Source organism: Canis aureus, chromosome 17, assembly GCF_053574225.1.
Source record: "Canis aureus isolate CA01 chromosome 17, VMU_Caureus_v.1.0, whole genome shotgun sequence".
NCBI lineage: Eukaryota > Metazoa > Chordata > Mammalia > Carnivora > Canidae > Canis > Canis aureus.
In genome coordinates, this window is record NC_135627.1 from 32,239,972 (window position 1) to 32,258,621 (window position 18,650).

Sequence of the window (18,650 nt, forward strand, 5' to 3'; positions counted from 1 at the left end):
TTATTTATGAGAGACATAGAGAGAGACAAAGACATAGGCAGAGGGAGAAGCAGGCTCCTCGTGGGGAGCCTGATGCAGGACTCGATCCCAGGACCTGGGGATCATGACCTGAGCCAAAGGCAAATGCTCAACCACTGAGCCACCCAGACGTCCCTGGAAAGGGAATTTGAAAAAAACTGCTCTTGTTGGTCCTTCACCATCTAAATTCTTATCCCCTACCCCATCTTTTGTCTTGTCATGCCATTTCTCTCCAGCACCAAACTCAACTAGTGAGAACACTTGTAAATTTGAAACAGTCATAAATGCACAAGTCCTATCTTCCAGCAACAGTATTCAGTGACAGGAGCAGGGAGACAGAATGGGAGGGGAGAATTTAGCAGAAGGGCTTTAAGAACTTCCCTCTCTGATGCTTGAGCTAACTAGAAGCTACCAAGAAACCTCAGTTAAAGAGGAGCTGAGCCAGAAATGACTTTGGAGCAAAGTGGCTGAAAATATCTAAAGAGTAAAGTCTGGTCTGAGAGGAAACTGTCTTGAGACTCAAGCCTGTGTGGCTCAGAAACCAACTGGGATGACTGTAGGGTTAAGTCAGGAGATACTCTGCTTTCTTTGGCTCTAAATAGTCTCCATTCTGTAATCTCATCCTGTTTTTCTTCATTGGTGTAACTTTTGATGTGAAGTTTGTTTTCATATCTGTAAAACAAGATAGTGGGGATTGGTGATTTCATTAGGGCACCTTTAGTGTGAAAATGATGTGATTTCAAAATTCTGCATTACTTTAGTGATTCTGAATCTAGACCTAGTGATAATCAGACCTCTTTTTACTGTGCAAAATTTCCCCTAAAATATAAATTATTATTTATATTTTTAACCAGATACAAAGAATTATCTGCAGTACTTTCAGTTAAAAGTTAAGATGGTTTTTAAAAATCAGTGTTTTTTTTAGACATGCAGAGAGCGAGGCAGAGACTCCGGCAGAGGGAGAAGCAGGCTCCATGCAGGGAGCCCCACGCGGGACTCGATCCCGGGACTCCGGGATCACGCCCTGGGCTGAAGGCGGCGCTAAACCGCTGAGCCACCCGGGCTGCCCAAAAATCAGTGTTTTTATTGAGATTGTCAGACAGCATCACCTTAAAAATGACGACATAGACTATGCTTCCAAATAACTGGGGGCTGGAAAAACCTTCTGTGCCATCAGGTAATGGGTAGCGTTTCTTTAACATAAGTGAAGGATTTCATGGCTCAGACATACCTTCTGATTACTTTTCACTGAAGAGGAGATTTTGAAAGCCAAATAGAAATTATAACATTAAATGACCAAAATGGTTTTTTTCAAAATGCAGAGTGATCTTTTAAAAAAGTTTTAAAAGATTTTATTTATTTATTCATGAAAGACAGAGAGAGAGAGAAAGAGAGAGAGAGAGAGAGAGAGAGAGAGGCAGGGAGAGAAGCAGGCTGCATGTAACGGAGCCTGATGCGGGACTCAATCCCGTGTCTCCAGGATCACACCCTGGGCCCAAGGCAGGCGCTAAACCACTGAGCCACCCAGGGATCCTCTAAATTTTTATTTATTTGAGTCATGTCTACATCCAATGTCGGCCTTGAACTCATGACTCTGAGGTCAAGAGTGGCATGTCCTTCCCACTGAGCCAGCCAGGTGCCCCTTATTAGTTTAAGTAAATCATACTTGGAAGGGAAATCTGCCCTCCTCCTAAAGGCATGTATTACTTTCAAAGCAAATGTATTTCTTTTCATATTGTCTCTCTTGAACTGAGACTAGTTTAAATTGTTAATTCTTCTCATTAGGTAGCTTTTTCAGTTTACTTGAAATGCTTGCTAGTATTTTTTCTTAACTTTAAAAAAATACTTTCCCTCTCATTTTTGTACTTGTCTAAATTTTTCTGTGGCTACTAGAATTATTATAAAATGATTAATAATGAATCAAGCAGTTAAGCTCATACCAATTGTAAAAGAATTTATCCAGTTATTGTTTTTGCTTCATGTCTTAAGCTTATTTTTTTTAAAGATTTTTTATTTATTTATTCATAGAGACACAGACAGAGAATGAGAGGCAGAGACACAGGCAGAGGGAGAAGCAGGCTCCATGCAGAGAGCCTGACGTGGGACTTGATCCAGGGTCTCCAGGATCATGCCCTGAGCTGCAGGTGGCACTAAACTGCTGTGCCACAGGGGCTGCCCTAAGCTTATTTTCATATTCATATTTGTATCCATGTTTAAACATTTACTGAAGTTCATCTGTTCACTTTTTTTGTGTGGAAAAGACTTCATACTATAATCTTTTCTTGACTTCATAGTTAATAAGCCTTAGACACTTGTGATTATTTAAGCAGCATAAAAAAAGACAATGGTTATCAAACTTAAAATGTTTCTTTCTAAAGAGAGCTAAAACTTCTGCTCTTTAGTCCTGAACAATCAGTGTGTTTCCTGATTGCAGAGACAGGAAATACTTTACTTTTGAAGCAATAACGGTTATTCCTGGGAACTTTTATAATTGGCTGCATAGTGATAACGTGGACGTTAACAAATACAGCGGAATTACTGCTGGCTTACTTAAAAAGGAAAAGAACTTCTTAAGAGTGACAAAAGGCTAATTATTGAGGACTGCATCAAGTTGGCATATTTAGTGCTCTTGGAGAACGACTTTCAACCTGCTTCCTGACCAAAGGTATCTTTCCCTAGTGCTTTTTACAATTCAGATTTTTCTCCAGTGTTTGCTTAGACCTTTAAACATCCATTGTGGTTCTTTTAGAATTTGTTTTCTTTTGAAGTCCGGTAGAGTGTAATTTTTATAATACCCCTGGATTTCTTGGAGTGTGGTAACTAATTATGATAATTAATGAGAAACCACAGCATGACATCCAGGGATCTAGTGGAAATTTTTTTTCCCCTCTAGAATGAGGAATTGCTGTTGTCTGATTTTTGATATTTGAATCTAAATTCTTTTGTGAGGTCACTGAAGGTGTAACAACAACATACTGGCTTAAGGTGGCACTGTGCTTTTTCTTAATATTATGAGACATTTGAAAAAAGCCCTGTTGATTTATTGTTTGTTGAATTGACTATTGTGTGTTAATGAAAATGAATAATTTCAATGACTTATGCTATTTCTGGTTTAACAGTAGAGTAAATTTTCATCTCCTTGCTCCTGTATTGACATTGGTGCAAAAATAAGCTCACAGAAATATGGATCTGGATCAGGTCTTACGGACTATCTAGTCCCCCTACCCTCTTTCACTGGTGAGGAAACACTAGGATGCGGAATAGCACAAACTCCTGGTAGAGCTGGGGATAGAATACAAATCTCTCAGGCCCTGTTGTGTAGAGTCTTTTTCATTATTGTTGTTTTGTGTTAAAGATTACATGCTACAGAATAAAAACCTTGCCTTTAGGGATCCCTGGGTGGCGCAGCGGTTTGGCGCCTGCCTTCGGCCCAGGGCGCGATCCTGGAGACCCGGGATCGAGTCCCATGTCGGGCTCCCGGTGTATGGAGCCTGCTTCTCCCTCTGCTTATGTCTCTGCCTCTCTCTCTCTCTGTGTGACTATCATAAAAACAAAAACAAAAACAAAAACAAACAAAAAAAACCCCTTGCCTTTAGTTGGCATTAAATCCTCATCACGTTCCATGTGACATAGTCAGATTCTGAGCAATGGAACTATTCATAGCTAGAGTATGAATAACTAGATTATGCACCTGGAGCGTGTAGTTTGAGGTGCTCTATGGCACTGGAGACATTCTTGACATGTACATTCACTTCCCACTTGAGTGAGCACTAAGCAGAGTGAAAAGTTATGGCTTTCTATATTTGGGAGTGCCAGATCTCGAGTTAGCAAAAGGAATTTACTAAACCTATATAAATCCTAGAGAACTTTTATCAGGATTCTAGGAAGTTGTTCACTACTATTTATACTTCAGTTTCCTGACAGTAGTTACTCAGTTTCTTCTGAGCATGGAATACTTTCCTAGCAGTCACATGGAAGAGCTCTAGAAAGAACAAAATCACCACCACTCAGTCTTCCTGTTAAGAGTTTACAGTACAATAGTAGACAGGGAAAAAAAGAGATGTTGAAAGATATGATACATATGAAGAATTAAAGTCATTCAAAAACATAAAAATGTACATATAAATATATCAGTAAATGCTGTCCTAGAAGAGAATGTTGTTTCTCCAAAATATCAGTAGTATGTGCAAGGACTGGGCTATTTATTTCTCTTGTGCTGCTTCTGATTGACCCTTCACATTAAATGCCTCATAGGTTTTCATATTTCTCTAATAAGTCATTTTCCCACTATGGACATTTTACTGACCTTTATCAGTGTCTCTCTCCTGGTGTGGGCTCTGAGTGGGTTGGCAGGGGCTGTACAATGTTTAATGTATGTTTTCTGTGTAATGATAAGCAAAAACAGAGCTGGCTGTTGATAGGTCAGGTGGAGCCTCTGCATCCCGGGTCATTGAAAGCTGTTGTTGGTCATGACCTGAGGGGGAGGGTATTATGGCACAGTCAAGAACTCAGATTATGGGAAGATGAAGTTCCAATTCAGTTTAGTCAAGTTGATAAGCTTTGCTTATATAAACTGGGTCATTAACTGAATTACATTTAGGTTCTGAGCCTTTGCCTGTGGTTGCAAAGAAGTGTCAATAAGACTATAGAAATTCAGCCCCTAATCAGTTCTTCACATATGAGAGCTCTCAATTTAATGGAAGAGAAAAGGTATAAATGTGTAATACAGAAGAATTGAGGCACCTTAGTTTGAATTAACTTTATTTGTAGTCTCAATCGTAGAATATAACTCTAAAAATAGTTTACATATTTGTAGCAAGATCAAAATCCTGCAGGTCCAAAAAAAATCCTACAGATAATATTTCTTCTGTACTTTACAAAGACATTTTGGAAATTTATGAACACTTGGCTTGCAAAATTAGATGAAAAGTATTTCCTGAAATATGGTTAACAAGGAAGAAAGCATCCAACTATCTTAAAGTTTTACCTAGCAGCCGCTAGAATCATTTTGCTTTTTGTAGGGTTGAATATCTAGCTCACTCTCCTTAGCTTTGTCCCTGGTAAGATACTAAGGCAAAAAGAAAATGACAGAGGGTTAAGGTTGCTGGTCATGTGTTAGTACAAAACACCTGACTTCTTTCCTGAGTCAGGTCAGGTGTTCAGGGTAGTCATCGAAACTATAGCATTTGGACTTGATTCTTTCATAGGAAGTATTTGACCAGCAAGCTGAAATCCTTATGATTTTGAACTGTGAGTGTTCTGGCATTGAATCCCAAATAATTACGTCAAAGAGAAGTTCTGGTTTCAGAATTGGTGCTAGAAGATTTGAAGATATGTGTCTAAATGTAGAACAACCCTGAATATAAAATAATCTTCTTTTCCAAAGATAAAAACTACCCTCCCCCCAGTTTCCTCCTCCTCCTCCTCCTCTTCTTCTTCTTCTTTCTTCTTTGTTCTTTCTTCTTTCTTCTCCCCCCCCCACCTTTGGCCAACATAAGCATGTACTTTGTACCAGAAAGCATTTTAGGTTCTGGGATATGAGGGAAAAAATGAAAAAACAAACAAACACAAACAAAAACCCCAGAAAAGACAGAAATCACTGCCCTCCTAGGGTCTGCATTCTGGCAAATAAATTATACAGGATGTTAAAAGAGATAAGTACTATAGAGAAGTAGGGGGGAAAAAAAACCCAGGGATTGCTGGCTGTGTCAGTGTATGTGTGTGTTTTTGGGGGGGGGGGGCAGGTGCTGTCTCACGGGGTGGCATTAGAGCATGGATTTAATGAAATGAGGGAGTGAGCCATGCAGTGAACTGGGAGAGGAGCATGGAGCTCAGAGCTCTTGAGGGAGGAGTGGGGGGGCATGTTCTGGGAATAGCTAAAAGGTCTGTTTGGCTTCAACTGTGTGAGAGGGAGTTTAGGAGTAAGGTCATAGTGAATGCAGTTAAGATGAAAAGCTGAAAATATAGGTTGATTAGAGGTCATGGAAGACATGTAGCCGCAGGTCATATTTAATATACGTATGTCATATGCAGATGGCATGGGCCCTTAGGGCATTGTAAGGATCTTGTCTTTTATTCTTTTTTTTTTAATTTTTTTTTAATTTTTATTGATTTATGATAGTCACACAGAGAGAGAGAGAGACAGGCAGACAGACAGAGAGGCAGAGACACAGGCAGAGGGAGAAGCAGGCTCCATGCACCGGGAGCCCAATGTGGGATTAAATCCCGGGTCTCCAGGATTGCACCCTGGGCCAAAGGCAGGCGCCAAACCGCTGTGCCATCCAGGGATCCCTTGTCTTTTATTCTTAATGAAATGGACAGCTTGGAGGATTTACAGGTGAGTAACATGGCATTTGTTTCAGAAGGATTCTAACTTCAGTTTAAAAAGGATCCTCTGGCTTTTGAGAGCAGATTGAAGGGGGCAAGGGACGGACACCGGTTAAAAGATTAGTGGGTAAACAAGTAAGAGATGATGATTTGTATTCTGTTATATGACTGTACCACATTTTATCTGTTTGCTTTTATTTTTTCAGTTTTATTGAGATATAATTGACATACAAGGTTGTATTAGGTCAAGGTGGATAATTTAGTGATTTGATACATGTACATATTGGGAAATGATTGCCATAATCAGTTTAGCATCATTCATCTCACATAGTTGCAGGTTTGTTTTTCCTTTTCTTAAAAGTAGAGCTTTTAAGATCTACTTGATTAGCAACTTTCAAATATATAATGTAGTATTACTAGTAATAATCACCATGCTGTATGTGATATCCCAGAACTTACCTTGTAACTAGAAGTTTGTACCTTTTGACTATTCCAGCACCTCCATCACCTCCTTTGCCCCTGGCAACCACCAATCTATTTTCCTTATCTATGAGTTCAGTTTTTAAAAATGCCACATATAATTGAGATCACCCAGTATTTCTATTTCTCTGTCTAGCTTATTTCAATTAGCATGATGCTCTTGAGGTCCATTCATGTTGTTGCAAATGGCAGGATTCCTATTTTATGGCTAAATAATATTCCATTTATACACTTATATTTATATCTGTATATTATATTTATTCATTATGGATAGACCCTGAGGTGGTTTGTATGTCTTGGCTATTGTTAATAATGTTGTAGTGAATATGGGGGTACAGATATATTCTTTGAGAAAGTTATTTTGTTTCCTTTGGTTATATACCCAGAAGTAGAATTACTGGATCATATGATGGTTCTGTTTTTATCTTGAGGAATCCCCATACTGTTTGCCATTTTAACTGCCTCAGTTTATGTTCCCACTAAAACAACGTGGAGATTCCCTTCCTCCACATCATTGCCAGTGCTTATCTTTGGTCTTTTTTGATGATAACCACTTGGTAAGAGGATATATCTCATTCTGGTTTTGATTTACATTTCCCTGATGGTTAGTGAGTGTTCACGTGATGAACATCACGATTGGTTGAGACTAAGGCTTCTATGAATATTTGTGGACAAGCTTTTGTGTGGGCATATTTTCAGGGCTGTTAGCAAATCTCTAGGAGTAGGATTACTGGGTCCTGAGATAGGTCTATGTTTACCTCCTGAGAAACTCCCAAAAGATTTTCTAAAGCAGTTTTGCCATTTTACATCTCTGCATACAATGTATGAGAGTTCCAGTTGCTCCACATCCCAGCAGGCACTTTGTCTTTTTGATGTTAGCCATTCTAATAGGTGTGTGTAATGTTATCTTACTGTGGTTTTAATTTGCATTTTTTCTGATGGCTAATATTGATGAGTGTCGGGATCTTAATCTCTTCATCCAGAAAGTTTATTTTTTTTATTTTTATTAATTTTTATTTATTTATGATAGTCAGAGAGAGAGAGAGAGAGAGAGAGAGAGAGAGAGAGAGGCAGAGACATAGGCAGAGGGAGAATCAGGCTCCATGCACCGGGAGCCCGATGTGGGATTCGATCCCGGGTCTCCAGGATCGCGCCCTGGGCCGAAGGCAGGCGCTAAACTGCTGTGCCACCCAGGGATTCCCCAGAAAGTTTATTTTATCCTCATTGTTGAAACTTTGGTTTCTTTCAGCTGAGACTTATAATAACTTTTATTTATTTTTTGCATTTATTTTTTGCATGTCCAGTTAATATGTGTTAGTGTGTACGTTTTTCAATTTTACTTTTTAAACCTCTGACCCTTCATAATAACTTTCCAACGTACTTAAAGGATATATTATGATTCATTAAAAGTTGACAGTGGGGATCCCTGGGTGGCGCAGCGGTTTAGCGCCTGCCTTTGGCCCAGGGCGCGATCCTGGAGACCCGGGATCGAATCCCACGTCGGGCTCCCGGTGCATGGAGCCTGCTTCTCCCTCTGCCTGTGTCTCTGCCTCTCTCTCTCTCTCTCTCTCTCTCTGTGACTATCATAAATAAATTAAAAAAAAATTGAAAGTTGGCAGACCCTGTTTGGTCTCACAGTTTTGGTTTTGGGAAGCCAATGCATTTAAAACGGGAAAGTAGAGCAGCCCTGTGGCTCGGCGGTTTAGTGCCGCCTTCAGCCCAGGAGACCCAGGATCGAGTCCCACGTCGGGCTCCCGGTGCATGGAGCCTGCTCCTCCCTCTGCCTGAGTCTCTGCCTCTCTCTCTCTCTCTCTCACTCTCTCCCTATGTCTCTCATGCATAAATAAATAAAATCTTAAAAAAAAAAAGTTAAAGCTGATGATGGGAAATAGTATAAACAAATTGACTTTAAAAAAACGGGAAAGTATAATACTGACATTAAATTATCTATTTTACCTTTATTTGTGTCTGACAGTGTAATTTAATTTTCCCCGTTATCCTATACAGGGTCCGACTATTACTTTTTATGTGTTACCATTTAGGATGAGAATGCATTGCATGTGATAGGAACAATTCTGGGTAAACATAAATTGTCCCTAAATATTCAACTGAAACGCGGATTTTAAATTCCTTTCCAGGTTCCTGATGTTATCAGCAGCATAAGGCAGTTATCCAAAGCTGCCATGAAAGAGGATGCCAAAGCCAGCAAAGACAACGAGGATGCCTTTTACAACTCCCAGAAGTTCGAAGTCCTGTACTGCGGGAAGGTGACGGTGACCCACAAGAAGGCGCCGTCGAGCCTCATCGACGACTGCATGGAGCAGTTCAGCCTGCACGAGCAGCAGCGCCTGAGGCTGCAGGGCGAGCCGCGCGGCACCGAGGCGGGCGCCGACCCCGCGGTCTTCGAGGCCCCGGCGCCGGGCGCGGCCGCCGACGTCCTGCCCGAGGAAGGGGACGCGCTCCCCGACGCCCCGCCTGCCTCACCGGCCGCGGCCGGCCTGCCGGGGCCGCCCAGCGCCCGGGGGGGCTTCCCCGAGCGCATCCTGGAAGATTCTGGCCTTGATGAACAGCAGGAGTTCCGCTCTCGGTGCAGCAGCGTTACCGGAGCCCTGCAAAGGAAAGTTCACGAGAACAGCCAGAAACCACAGCCGCGAAGGAGACACGCCAGCGCCCCGAGTCACGTACAGCCCTCGGATTCTGAGAAGAACAGGACGATGCTGTTCCAGGTGCTGCCAGGCGGGGCGCCGGCGGGGCGGGGCGGGGCGCCGGCGGGGGCGGGGGCGGGGCGGGGGCGGGGCGCCGGCGGGGGCGGGGCCTCAGCGCGCAGGGGCAGCTGGCCCCGCCCCATTCCGCGCTCCGCAGTGGTCCACTCAGCTTCCACTCCATCCTGCAAGCAGGGAAAGCAGGTGGACAGAGGAGCAGAGGAATAGAGTAGGGCTCAGAGGCCGACGTGGAATATGGATTTTAGGAAGTGAGGGAGCAGGGCATGGAGAGAGGAAGAAGCAATTCAACAGATTACCCTTCATATCACCAGCATTTGCCTTAGGTTGATTTTTTTTTTAAGATTTATTTATTTTTTTATTTATTCATGAGAGAGAGAGAGAGAGAGGCAGAGACACAGGCAGAGGGAGACGCAGGCTCCATGCAGGGAGCTCGATGTGGGACTCAATCCCGGGACTCCAGGATCGCGCCTTGGGCCAAAGGCAGGCGCTAAACCGCTGAGCCACCCAGGGATCCCCCCCTTAGGTTGATTCTTAAATAGATGTTGTGCCTTACAGAGGATTTAAAGATGTGAATTTGGGCAAGTGTGATAGGCATGGAGGCGAAGGGGGAAGTTTTCCTTAGAGAAGGAAAAGCCTAGAGACTCACAGGTGTATTTTCAGATGATGTTGCACAAAAAAGGAGAGTTAAAGAAACGCCGCGGGTCTGACAACTTCCTGGATTCGTTGCTAAAATAATGTGCAAGCTGTATTATGGGTGTAAAAGATACACCTTAATTAAAAGGTAGTTTTTGAATTTCTACAGGATATAGAAAATGTCAAGTTCCACCTAAAAGAACTTGAGTCAAAACAATGCCCTGGAGAGGTTAAGTCCTCTTGACAAGGTTAAGCTTGTAAGATGTGAGTTTTCTTGAAAAAAAAATGAGCAACTCTTCTCCCTTGAGTAGGAAATTCCACAGCGTACCTTGGTAAACAGTCCCAGTGTGTAATACTTGCTTATCAGAAGTTCATGGGTTCTTTTGTTTTGTCCTGTTTTGCTTTTGATAACTCTAGGCATGTAATGAAAGTATCCACAGTCTTTTTTTGGGTGATATGTTGACTGAGCTTCCTCTCTTTTTGGGACTATCAGATTTATTCATTTTCTTAGCCACAGTTATTGATGTCAATTTCTTTGGTTGGCGATTTTCATACATTTTAACTAATCTGCTCAGCTGCAGATATTATCTTTTTGTTGACCACTTGGTCAACAAAATGATTATATGATTTGTATGATTATAAATCATGGTAAAATAATTCGTGTTTTTAGAAATCATGAAGTGAAGAAGGGTTGCATGTTTTTAAAAAGACAATCATTTTTAATGAAAAAAAATGGTTTCTTGTATCTTGTAAATTAAGACCAACTTAATTTTCATGATTTTTAGACAAAAGGAGGAAATATGTTGAGGGAGCTGATATTTGGAGTTGAAATACTGATTGGATGTTGAGGGATATATATAACAATTGAATCTGTATCACTAGTTACATATGTCATTGTAAAGTAAGATATTAGGTCCTTGTGAGTTGAAATTAACTGGCATGTTTTTATTTTTAAGGTTGGACGGTTTGAGATTAACCTTATCAGTCCAGACACTAAATCAGTTGTGCTTGAGAAGAATTTTAAAGATATCTCTTCTTGTTCTCAGGTACGTATTAAAGTATGTCATATATTTGGCAAAACCAACTTAAATCTTGTTTTTAAATTAACCACCAAACAACTAGACTTAAACTCAAATTTTACTGTTTTTTTTTTAATTTTAATTTTTAAGTGGATTTGTCTTAAATAAGAGTGCTCCTGTGTTTGTGTCTCTACTAAAAACAAAATCCTGTCCACGTCCCTCTGTATCATAATAGTTGGTTCTCATTTTTATCACCCCTTTCTCCTCATAATGTCACTTCATCAAATTTCATCCTCAGGTGGAATTTTTGTGGTGGTGAGTTCTTTTGAAAATACCTTCACAGCTAGTGTTTTTCAGAGTCTTGGGCAGTGGGACTTGTGGGTGTCACTGAGTCATATTATCGTAGTAGATAGTAAAAGGAGAACTAGCACTTTCCACTTCTTTTCATGTAAAGGCCAAAGTTTGAAAAGAAAGTTTTGGTGTATTTTTGTCCTTTTGTGTATTTTTAAATCATAAATTGTATTTGAACCCTTTGAAATAACTGATACAGCTAAACATGTACAAGGCCATAGAGGCATAAACCAGTGTCCTAAGTCCCACAGTAATAATTTAGGATGTCTATCCCAAAGTTGAAGCCACCTAAATGTATTGTAAACATAGAAACAATTTTCGAAGATACTAGAGTAGAGAGAGTATCTAGATCTAAATATAGGAAGGTGAAGAATGCAAGGATACATCTGTGGAGGTTTCTGGAATAGAGAGGGGTTAACTTCTTTCCCAGCAGGATGACTTAGATGCACCTCTAGGGACTCAGGTCTTGCCAAGGCCCTCTTTTGTATTTTAACGTTGAAAAATCAAGACTACCTATTTATTTTTAAATTTCAGAATTAGTGTAGCTGTGGGTTTAATATTCAGATGTTCTGCCTTTCAAAAATGATAAACTTTTGTACCTCTTGTTAATTATTTGCCTTGGGCTCCGCTAGTGCTGTTTCACTTCTAACATTTTATTTGTTTATTCATTTAAAGATTTTATTTATTCATGAGAGACACATAAAGAGAGTCAGAGACATAGGCAGAGGAAGAAGCAGGCTCCCCTCAAGGAGCTCGATGCAGGACTCGATCCTGGAGCCCAGGATCATGACCTGAACTGAAGGCTGATGCTCAACTGCTGAGCCACCCAGGTGTCCCACACTTCTAATATTTTAATGTTTTGTTACTAGTGACCTAAAATTATGGCACGAAGATAAAAACTTTCTACTGAAATAACTGAGAGAGCAGCAGTGTCTAATTATAGGAATAAAAAATGGCAATTTTCTAAATTCTGGTTTAAAATACCAAAAATTGGGTAGGAAGATTATATTCACTTGAACTGAAAAAGTAGTTATTAAGTCTTTGTGTAATTACCTGTTTACTGGGGAGTCCCCGCAGGATCAGTTTTGTGAGGGCAGGTGTCTTATTTCATGGTGTCTCATTCTGTAGGGCATCAGAATAAAATGTTAAGATAGAGCTTAGTACTTAGATGTTCAGTAAATGTTCAATGAACATTTCTGCGAGTGGGACCTTGTGGCAAGTACAGAGGATAAAGTGATACACTGTCCAGTGTAGTTCCTGCTGCTCAGAATGAAAGAGTTATCCTAAAAACTTGTGCCTCTCACCCATACATTCCTCAAGCCTCCCAGTAAGAAAACAGCAATGCTCATCGAACATTCAGAGGAGGGGAAAATAGAGGGGGGAAAAAAGAACCAACCAAACCAAATATATAAAACTGGTTCAAAAATGATTTTTGCTTTGTCCTCTCTCTCTCTTTTTTTTTTTAAAGATTTATTTATTTATTTTTATTTATGATAGAGAGAGAGAAAGAGGCAGAGACACAGGAGGAGGGAGAAGCAGGCTCCATGCCAGGAGCCCGACGTGGGACTTGATCCTGGGACTCCAGGATCGCGCCCTGGGCCAAAGGCAGGTGCCAAACTGCTGAGCCACCCAGGGATCCCCCTGTCCTCTCTTTTTAAAGTGAGGATGTGGGGGGACGCCTGGGTGGCTCAGTGGTTGAGCATCTGCCTTTGGCTTGGGGCATGATCCTGGAGTCCTAGGAGCAAGTTCCAATTGGGCTCCTCATGGGGAGCCTGCTTCTCCTTTTGCTTATGTCTCTGCCTCTCTCTCTGTGTCTCTCATGAATGAATAAATAAAATCTAAAAAAATAAAAATAAAAAATAAAGTGAGGATGTGGAGAAGGGGGAACCTCTTGCACTGTTGGTGCAAATGCAAACTGGTACAGCCACTCTGGAAAACAGTATGGAGGATCCTCAAAAGTTAAAAATAGAGCTACCTGTCACCAGCAATTGCACTTCTAGGTATTTACCCAAAGGGTACAAAAGTACAGGCGTGAAAGGGCACATGCACTCCAATGTTTATAGCAGCATTATCAACAGTAGCCAAATTATGGAAAGAACCCAAATGTCCATTGGCTGATGAATGGATAAAGAAGATGTGGTGTGCGCGAGTGCACACACACACACACACACTGGAATATTACTCAGCCATCAAAAAATGAAATCTGGCCATTTGCAATGATAAGGATGGAGCTAGAGTATATTTTGCTAAGCGAAATAAGTGAATCAGAGAAACACAAATACTGTATGATTTCACTCATATGTAGAATTTAAGAAACAATACAGATGAACATAGGAGAAGGGGGAAGAAAGACACAGAGAAGCAAACCGTAAGAGACTCTTAATAATAGAGAACAAACTGAGTGCTGCTGGAAGGGGAGGTGGGTGGTGGGGGCTTGGCTAAATGGGTGAAGGGTATTAAGGAAGGCACTTGTGATGAGCACTGGGTGTTGTATGTAAGTGATGAATCACTGATTTCTATACCTGAAACCAATTTTACCATTTATTTTAACTAACCAGAATTTAAATAAAAACTTGAAATAAAAAGAAAAAGCAAGCTTTATATCCCAATCTTCTGGTTCAGAAAAAGACTTATATATTTGTGTAAAGGCCTTTGATCAGAATAATTGTTTAGTTAACCTCTGCTCCTCACTGAATAGCCCTGCTCTTATTACTTCTTTCCACAGACTTGAACTGATAGACTGCGGTCAAATTCAGCAACAGACCTGCTTTTTAACACATGCACCCCTACAAACAGTTCTTTCCACAAAATCTATAGGACTGTGTCCATGGCAAGCATGAGGAATAGGGAGTGGTTTTCTTTCCTGGAAACATTGCCACTGCTCAAAGACTCCCTGAGTTAGTGAGGTCCTATAAGTTTTTCCCATTTAGTACTATAAGCTAGTGAAAGAGATTTTGTTGTCACTAAGGAGTTGTACCAGATGGAGCTAACTTCCAGCTCATGAATGGTAACCTCACCCCTCCTTACTTTTTTCTTTTGGTTGAAATGGATTTCCTTTATTTGTATCCATTGGATTGATACCATTCAATGGATCCATATCCATTGAATACTGCCAGAAAAGTGGTTACCATTTATCAAAGTTATGTGCCAGTAACTATAACAGGGAATTCTTAGGTGTACATTTCAAAAATTGCTGAGATAGGTGCCATTACTATTCTTTTCTAATGAGAAATGGAGCCTCAGAGATCGTTACTAGAAGCCTAGCACAATGTCTCATACCCTGTAGGTGGGTTGAACCAAGAATGAAGCACAAATCTGTCAGAATCCAAAGCCTACTTTCTTTTCACTGGGATTTAGGTTACATCAGGACAACTGTACATTTCTTGTCTACCCTGCTTTCTAAAGTATTGTGTTTGCTATTAAAATAACAAGGTGCTGCGTACTAATTGCTATGTATGTATTCAGCCTGGCTGAAGTTCACAAATGATTCAGAATATTTTATTAAGTATAGCTGAGCTTATTTTGTGCGGGTTTGGGAAGTATAGTGGTTTGTAAATTTGGATAGTTGACACCTGCAGTAATATCTCCATTGTATTGGTTTTTTAACAGCTGTGGCTCCTTACATGTCTATATGTGGACAGAGACTCTAGTATGTTGAATGCATACTTTAGGGAATTGCATGCCATTTAATTAAAGCATGGTTAGTTGTAGTTTTTCTGATTCTTAGCTTCATATAGACAAGAATGCAGTTTATGATAAACCATCGGGCTGCTTGTTCTAAGAAGACTAATAAATTGAAAACGCCATTACTTGCAAATACTAAGTAGCAATTTTATTACAGGAGACAATGACTCATGTCATCATCTTTTTTTTCCCTGTGGCCCAGAGTCACAGTGTGCAAGAGTGTTTGAAACAAAACAATGTGAATTCCTCTTTCACTTTATTTTATGTGTCAAAAGATCACTGCATACATTTCCTATGCCATTATGTCCCCTATCACTGGGCTGAGAAGGACAAATTCATGGAAGTGTGAAAGCATAGAGCTCATGCCAATTTTCATAGTGTTAATGAGTAAAGACTGCACTTCTTTTCCCCTTGTAGGGTATAAAGCATGTGGATCATTTTGGCTTTATCTGTCGGGAGTCACCAGAGCCTGGACTGAGCCTTTATATCTGTTATGTGTTCCAGTGTGCCAGCGAATCTCTGGTAAGTGGTATGATTCTTGTCTTCATGCTCCTGCCCACACATCCGGTTGACAGGAGACTTGTCTCTTATGAACCCAAGCCTCACAGAACTGCCACCAGTGGAAAAAGAAGAGGGCATCTAGAAACAGATTTCTGTTCATTAAAGCAGCAGTAGAAAAACAAAAATTGTCATGGTAATCATTATTATTTTTTATTTTTTTTGTCATGGTAATTTTTAAACCCAGATACTTTCTTGAGTTTAATAAATCAAGTCATGTCATCAGGACTGTTTTTAAAAGGTAGGAAAAGACTAATGATAGGAGAAGAACTGTTATTTTTTCCATTGCTCATGTCAGATAATAAGGAAGATTACTGATCTCTTATTCTCTGAATTATTATAACATCTCAGAGGAGGTAATGTTTACATCAGCAGAGCAGAGAAGGATTTTGTTTTCTTTCTTTATTTCATTAGCCACTGTTCTTATTTTTTAAAAAACTTTATTTTTTAATGGTCTTGTTTTTGCTTTCATTTTCTCTCTTTGGAATGTGAAAGTTGATTCTTCTTTCAAACACCCTCCCTCTACTCCCTCCACCTGCCTCTTTATGGCAGCAGTTGGAGTTAAAGAAAAATTTAAGGCAAATTTAGAAAAGCATGTGAATGACAAAACATATTTTGATATTTTTCCTTAAAATTTTTTACTTTTTCTTCCACTTGTAATATGTCTCCTAACCATTTTAACACAAACCCTTAGGTCTATCACCATAGCTTGAAGAAAAATATTTTCTTAGACATATAACCCTCCTGTAAGCATTTTTCCTGGGGAAACACACACCACTTAGACATAGACAACAAGCCAGGCAGCATTCTTCTCACTTCTTTGGTGCATGTTGCTGTCATTTCTGCTCAACTCTGGCCTTCCATAGTCCCCGTGTAGAAGGAATACTGAGGTATAGGAATAATGAAGAAATGAGAGTGAAATGGTACAAAAGCACTTTCTGCCTGGGACCCTCTGGACCTCAATTTGTTTCTCTGGGGATTATAGCACTCCCATTACTAACAGTTTCTTACTCAAGAGAGTTCCATTTGCATTTCATTCTCATGCTAGATAATTAACCATACCTAGGATAAATCCACATGTTGAGATCCAGGTGACCATGGTATAACAGGCACAGTTCAGGATTCAAGATAGGAATTTGAGAGTTGCCATTATGTAAATGGTAGTTGAAGGCCTGAGAGCAGATGAGCACCTGCAGGGAGAGAGAGAAAGCCAAAGAGAAGCAGCAATGCATCACTGGAAAGTGCCAACCGAGTAAAACGTAGGAAGAAAATAATGTCCGGAGAAACTGCTGCCCCGCTGCCCGCTCACCCCTCACTCCCTTCTTTCTTCCCTCTTCCTCGCTAAGGCTGGTTCTTCCACGTTCTGGATCCCTGATTCTTCTACTTTTCCAAAACCTGTTCTTTATTCCATGTTTTATTTTGGCATCTCCATTTCCCCAGCTTCCCAGTTTAGAAATCATAACACATTCTCCTTCACCTTCTATATATCCAGTTATTTGCCAAATCCTGTTAACATAAAGATAGAAAGGTTTCTTATCCATTTCTCATTCTTTCCCCTCTCTGCCTGATTCTGGGCATTCACCTTCCTTGCTTGGACTATCACACTAGTGTCCGAACTAGTTTCCCTGCCACTAGCTTAATCTGTCATCATGCTATAGCCATATGATGTTTCTCACAAAATTTCCAGGAACCAGTTAATGCCTCCTTGTTAAGAGACAAAGTCTAGATTGTCTGGCATGGCAGAAGGACCTTCCTCCTTCTCTGGTCCCCACCAGAATGCCTCTCCTTTTCATCACTGTGTCCTCCCACAGGCTGTCCCATCTCTTTAGCTGGTCTCTGGGCCAGAAAGCAGAGGCTGGTGTGATGATTGGTGTGATGTAGCTTTCGTTTGGTTTGCTACTGAAGCAGCAAATGGTTCATGCAGGGGACACATGGGATCAAGGATTTATATGAGTGGCTGAGGCTCACATAAGTACAGCTAAAGTTCTGAGATCACTGTTGGTTGTACAGAGTGAGGAGTCTGCTGTGTCAGAGGAGGCCAAAGCCAGGGCTCACACTTTTACATTGTTAGGCAGAGAAGGTGGCCATTGGGTTTCATGGTCTGCCCTGCTGCAAAACAAAGGAGATTATGTCGTGTTTTCATTACCCATTTTTCACATTCTATTTTCTCCTGCCTCTTTGGATGTGAGGCAGGTCTGCCCTTGCTTTACTGTGACTTGAATCCCCTTCTTCTTTTCTATTTTGTTTTTGTATAAATCCTGGTGAAGCCTTTTTGGATGACTTTTACTTTTTGGTGGGAATTGATTTCTTTTAGTTGCTTTGTTGTCAGTGCTCCTGCCCCATATTGTTCATAAGTCTCCAAAAGTTCCTATCAATCCCACTCTTATTTACATAGCATTCCAGTTCACTAGATTACTAATCCCACAAGGTCAGGACCATTCTTATTCTTGTCATATCCCTGCCCCCCAGTGTTTCTTAAGTGTGTATTTTGAGTGAGTGAGTGCAATACTCTTAAGGCAATCATTGTCTAGGTGCTGGTTTATTTCATTACTGTATAACCTGCACTAAGAGGAAGATCACATAAAACCTTTTTTTATTTTTAAGATTTTATTTATTTATTCATGAAAGACACAGAGGCAGAGACATAGAGGGAGAAGCAGGCTCCCTGTAGGGAGCCTAATGTAGGACTTGATCCCCGGACCCCAGGACCATAACCTGAGCCAAAGGCAGATGCTTAATCACTGAGCCACTCAGATACCCCTACATAAAAGTTTCTTATTCTCAGACTCTTAGAGGTTTTGTTTTGTTTGTAGGTTGGGTTCCCCCCCCCAAACATGTAGAATAACTTTGTGAAACA

At 40.6% G+C, this 18,650-nt stretch overlaps 1 protein-coding gene and 1 long non-coding RNA gene across 14 annotated transcripts in view; one reads left to right on the plus strand and one right to left on the minus strand.

Moving 5' to 3' along the window:
* Positions 1–18,650, plus strand: part of TBC1D4 (TBC1 domain family member 4) — a 176,239-nt gene that overhangs the window by 100,583 nt on the left and 57,006 nt on the right. For 10 of the 11 annotated variants that reach the window (XR_013355706.1, XR_013355705.1, XM_077855367.1 and 7 more), the window contains exons 2-4: positions 8,964–9,551; positions 11,138–11,227; positions 15,653–15,757. Coding sequence is in view for 9 of the 11 variants with exons in the window: in XM_077855367.1 (XP_077711493.1) it covers positions 8,964–9,551; positions 11,138–11,227; positions 15,653–15,757 (783 nt within the window). In the remaining 2 variants the exon portion in view is untranslated. Of the gene's footprint in view, positions 1–2,544; positions 2,684–8,963; positions 9,552–11,137; positions 11,228–15,652; positions 15,758–18,650 lie in introns of those variants that run through there. The other variant, XM_077855376.1, reaches the window with a different exon arrangement.
* Positions 1–18,650, minus strand: part of LOC144287896 (uncharacterized) — a 51,239-nt gene that overhangs the window by 28,903 nt on the left and 3,686 nt on the right. The window contains exons 2-4 of one of the 3 annotated variants that reach the window (XR_013355708.1): positions 16,856–16,983; positions 12,605–12,673; positions 9,281–9,434 (exon numbers count right to left, since the gene is read on the minus strand). This is a non-coding gene — a long non-coding RNA (uncharacterized LOC144287896). Of the gene's footprint in view, positions 1–9,280; positions 9,435–12,604; positions 12,674–16,855; positions 16,984–18,650 lie in introns of those variants that run through there. The other 2 variants (XR_013355710.1, XR_013355709.1) reach the window with 2 other exon arrangements.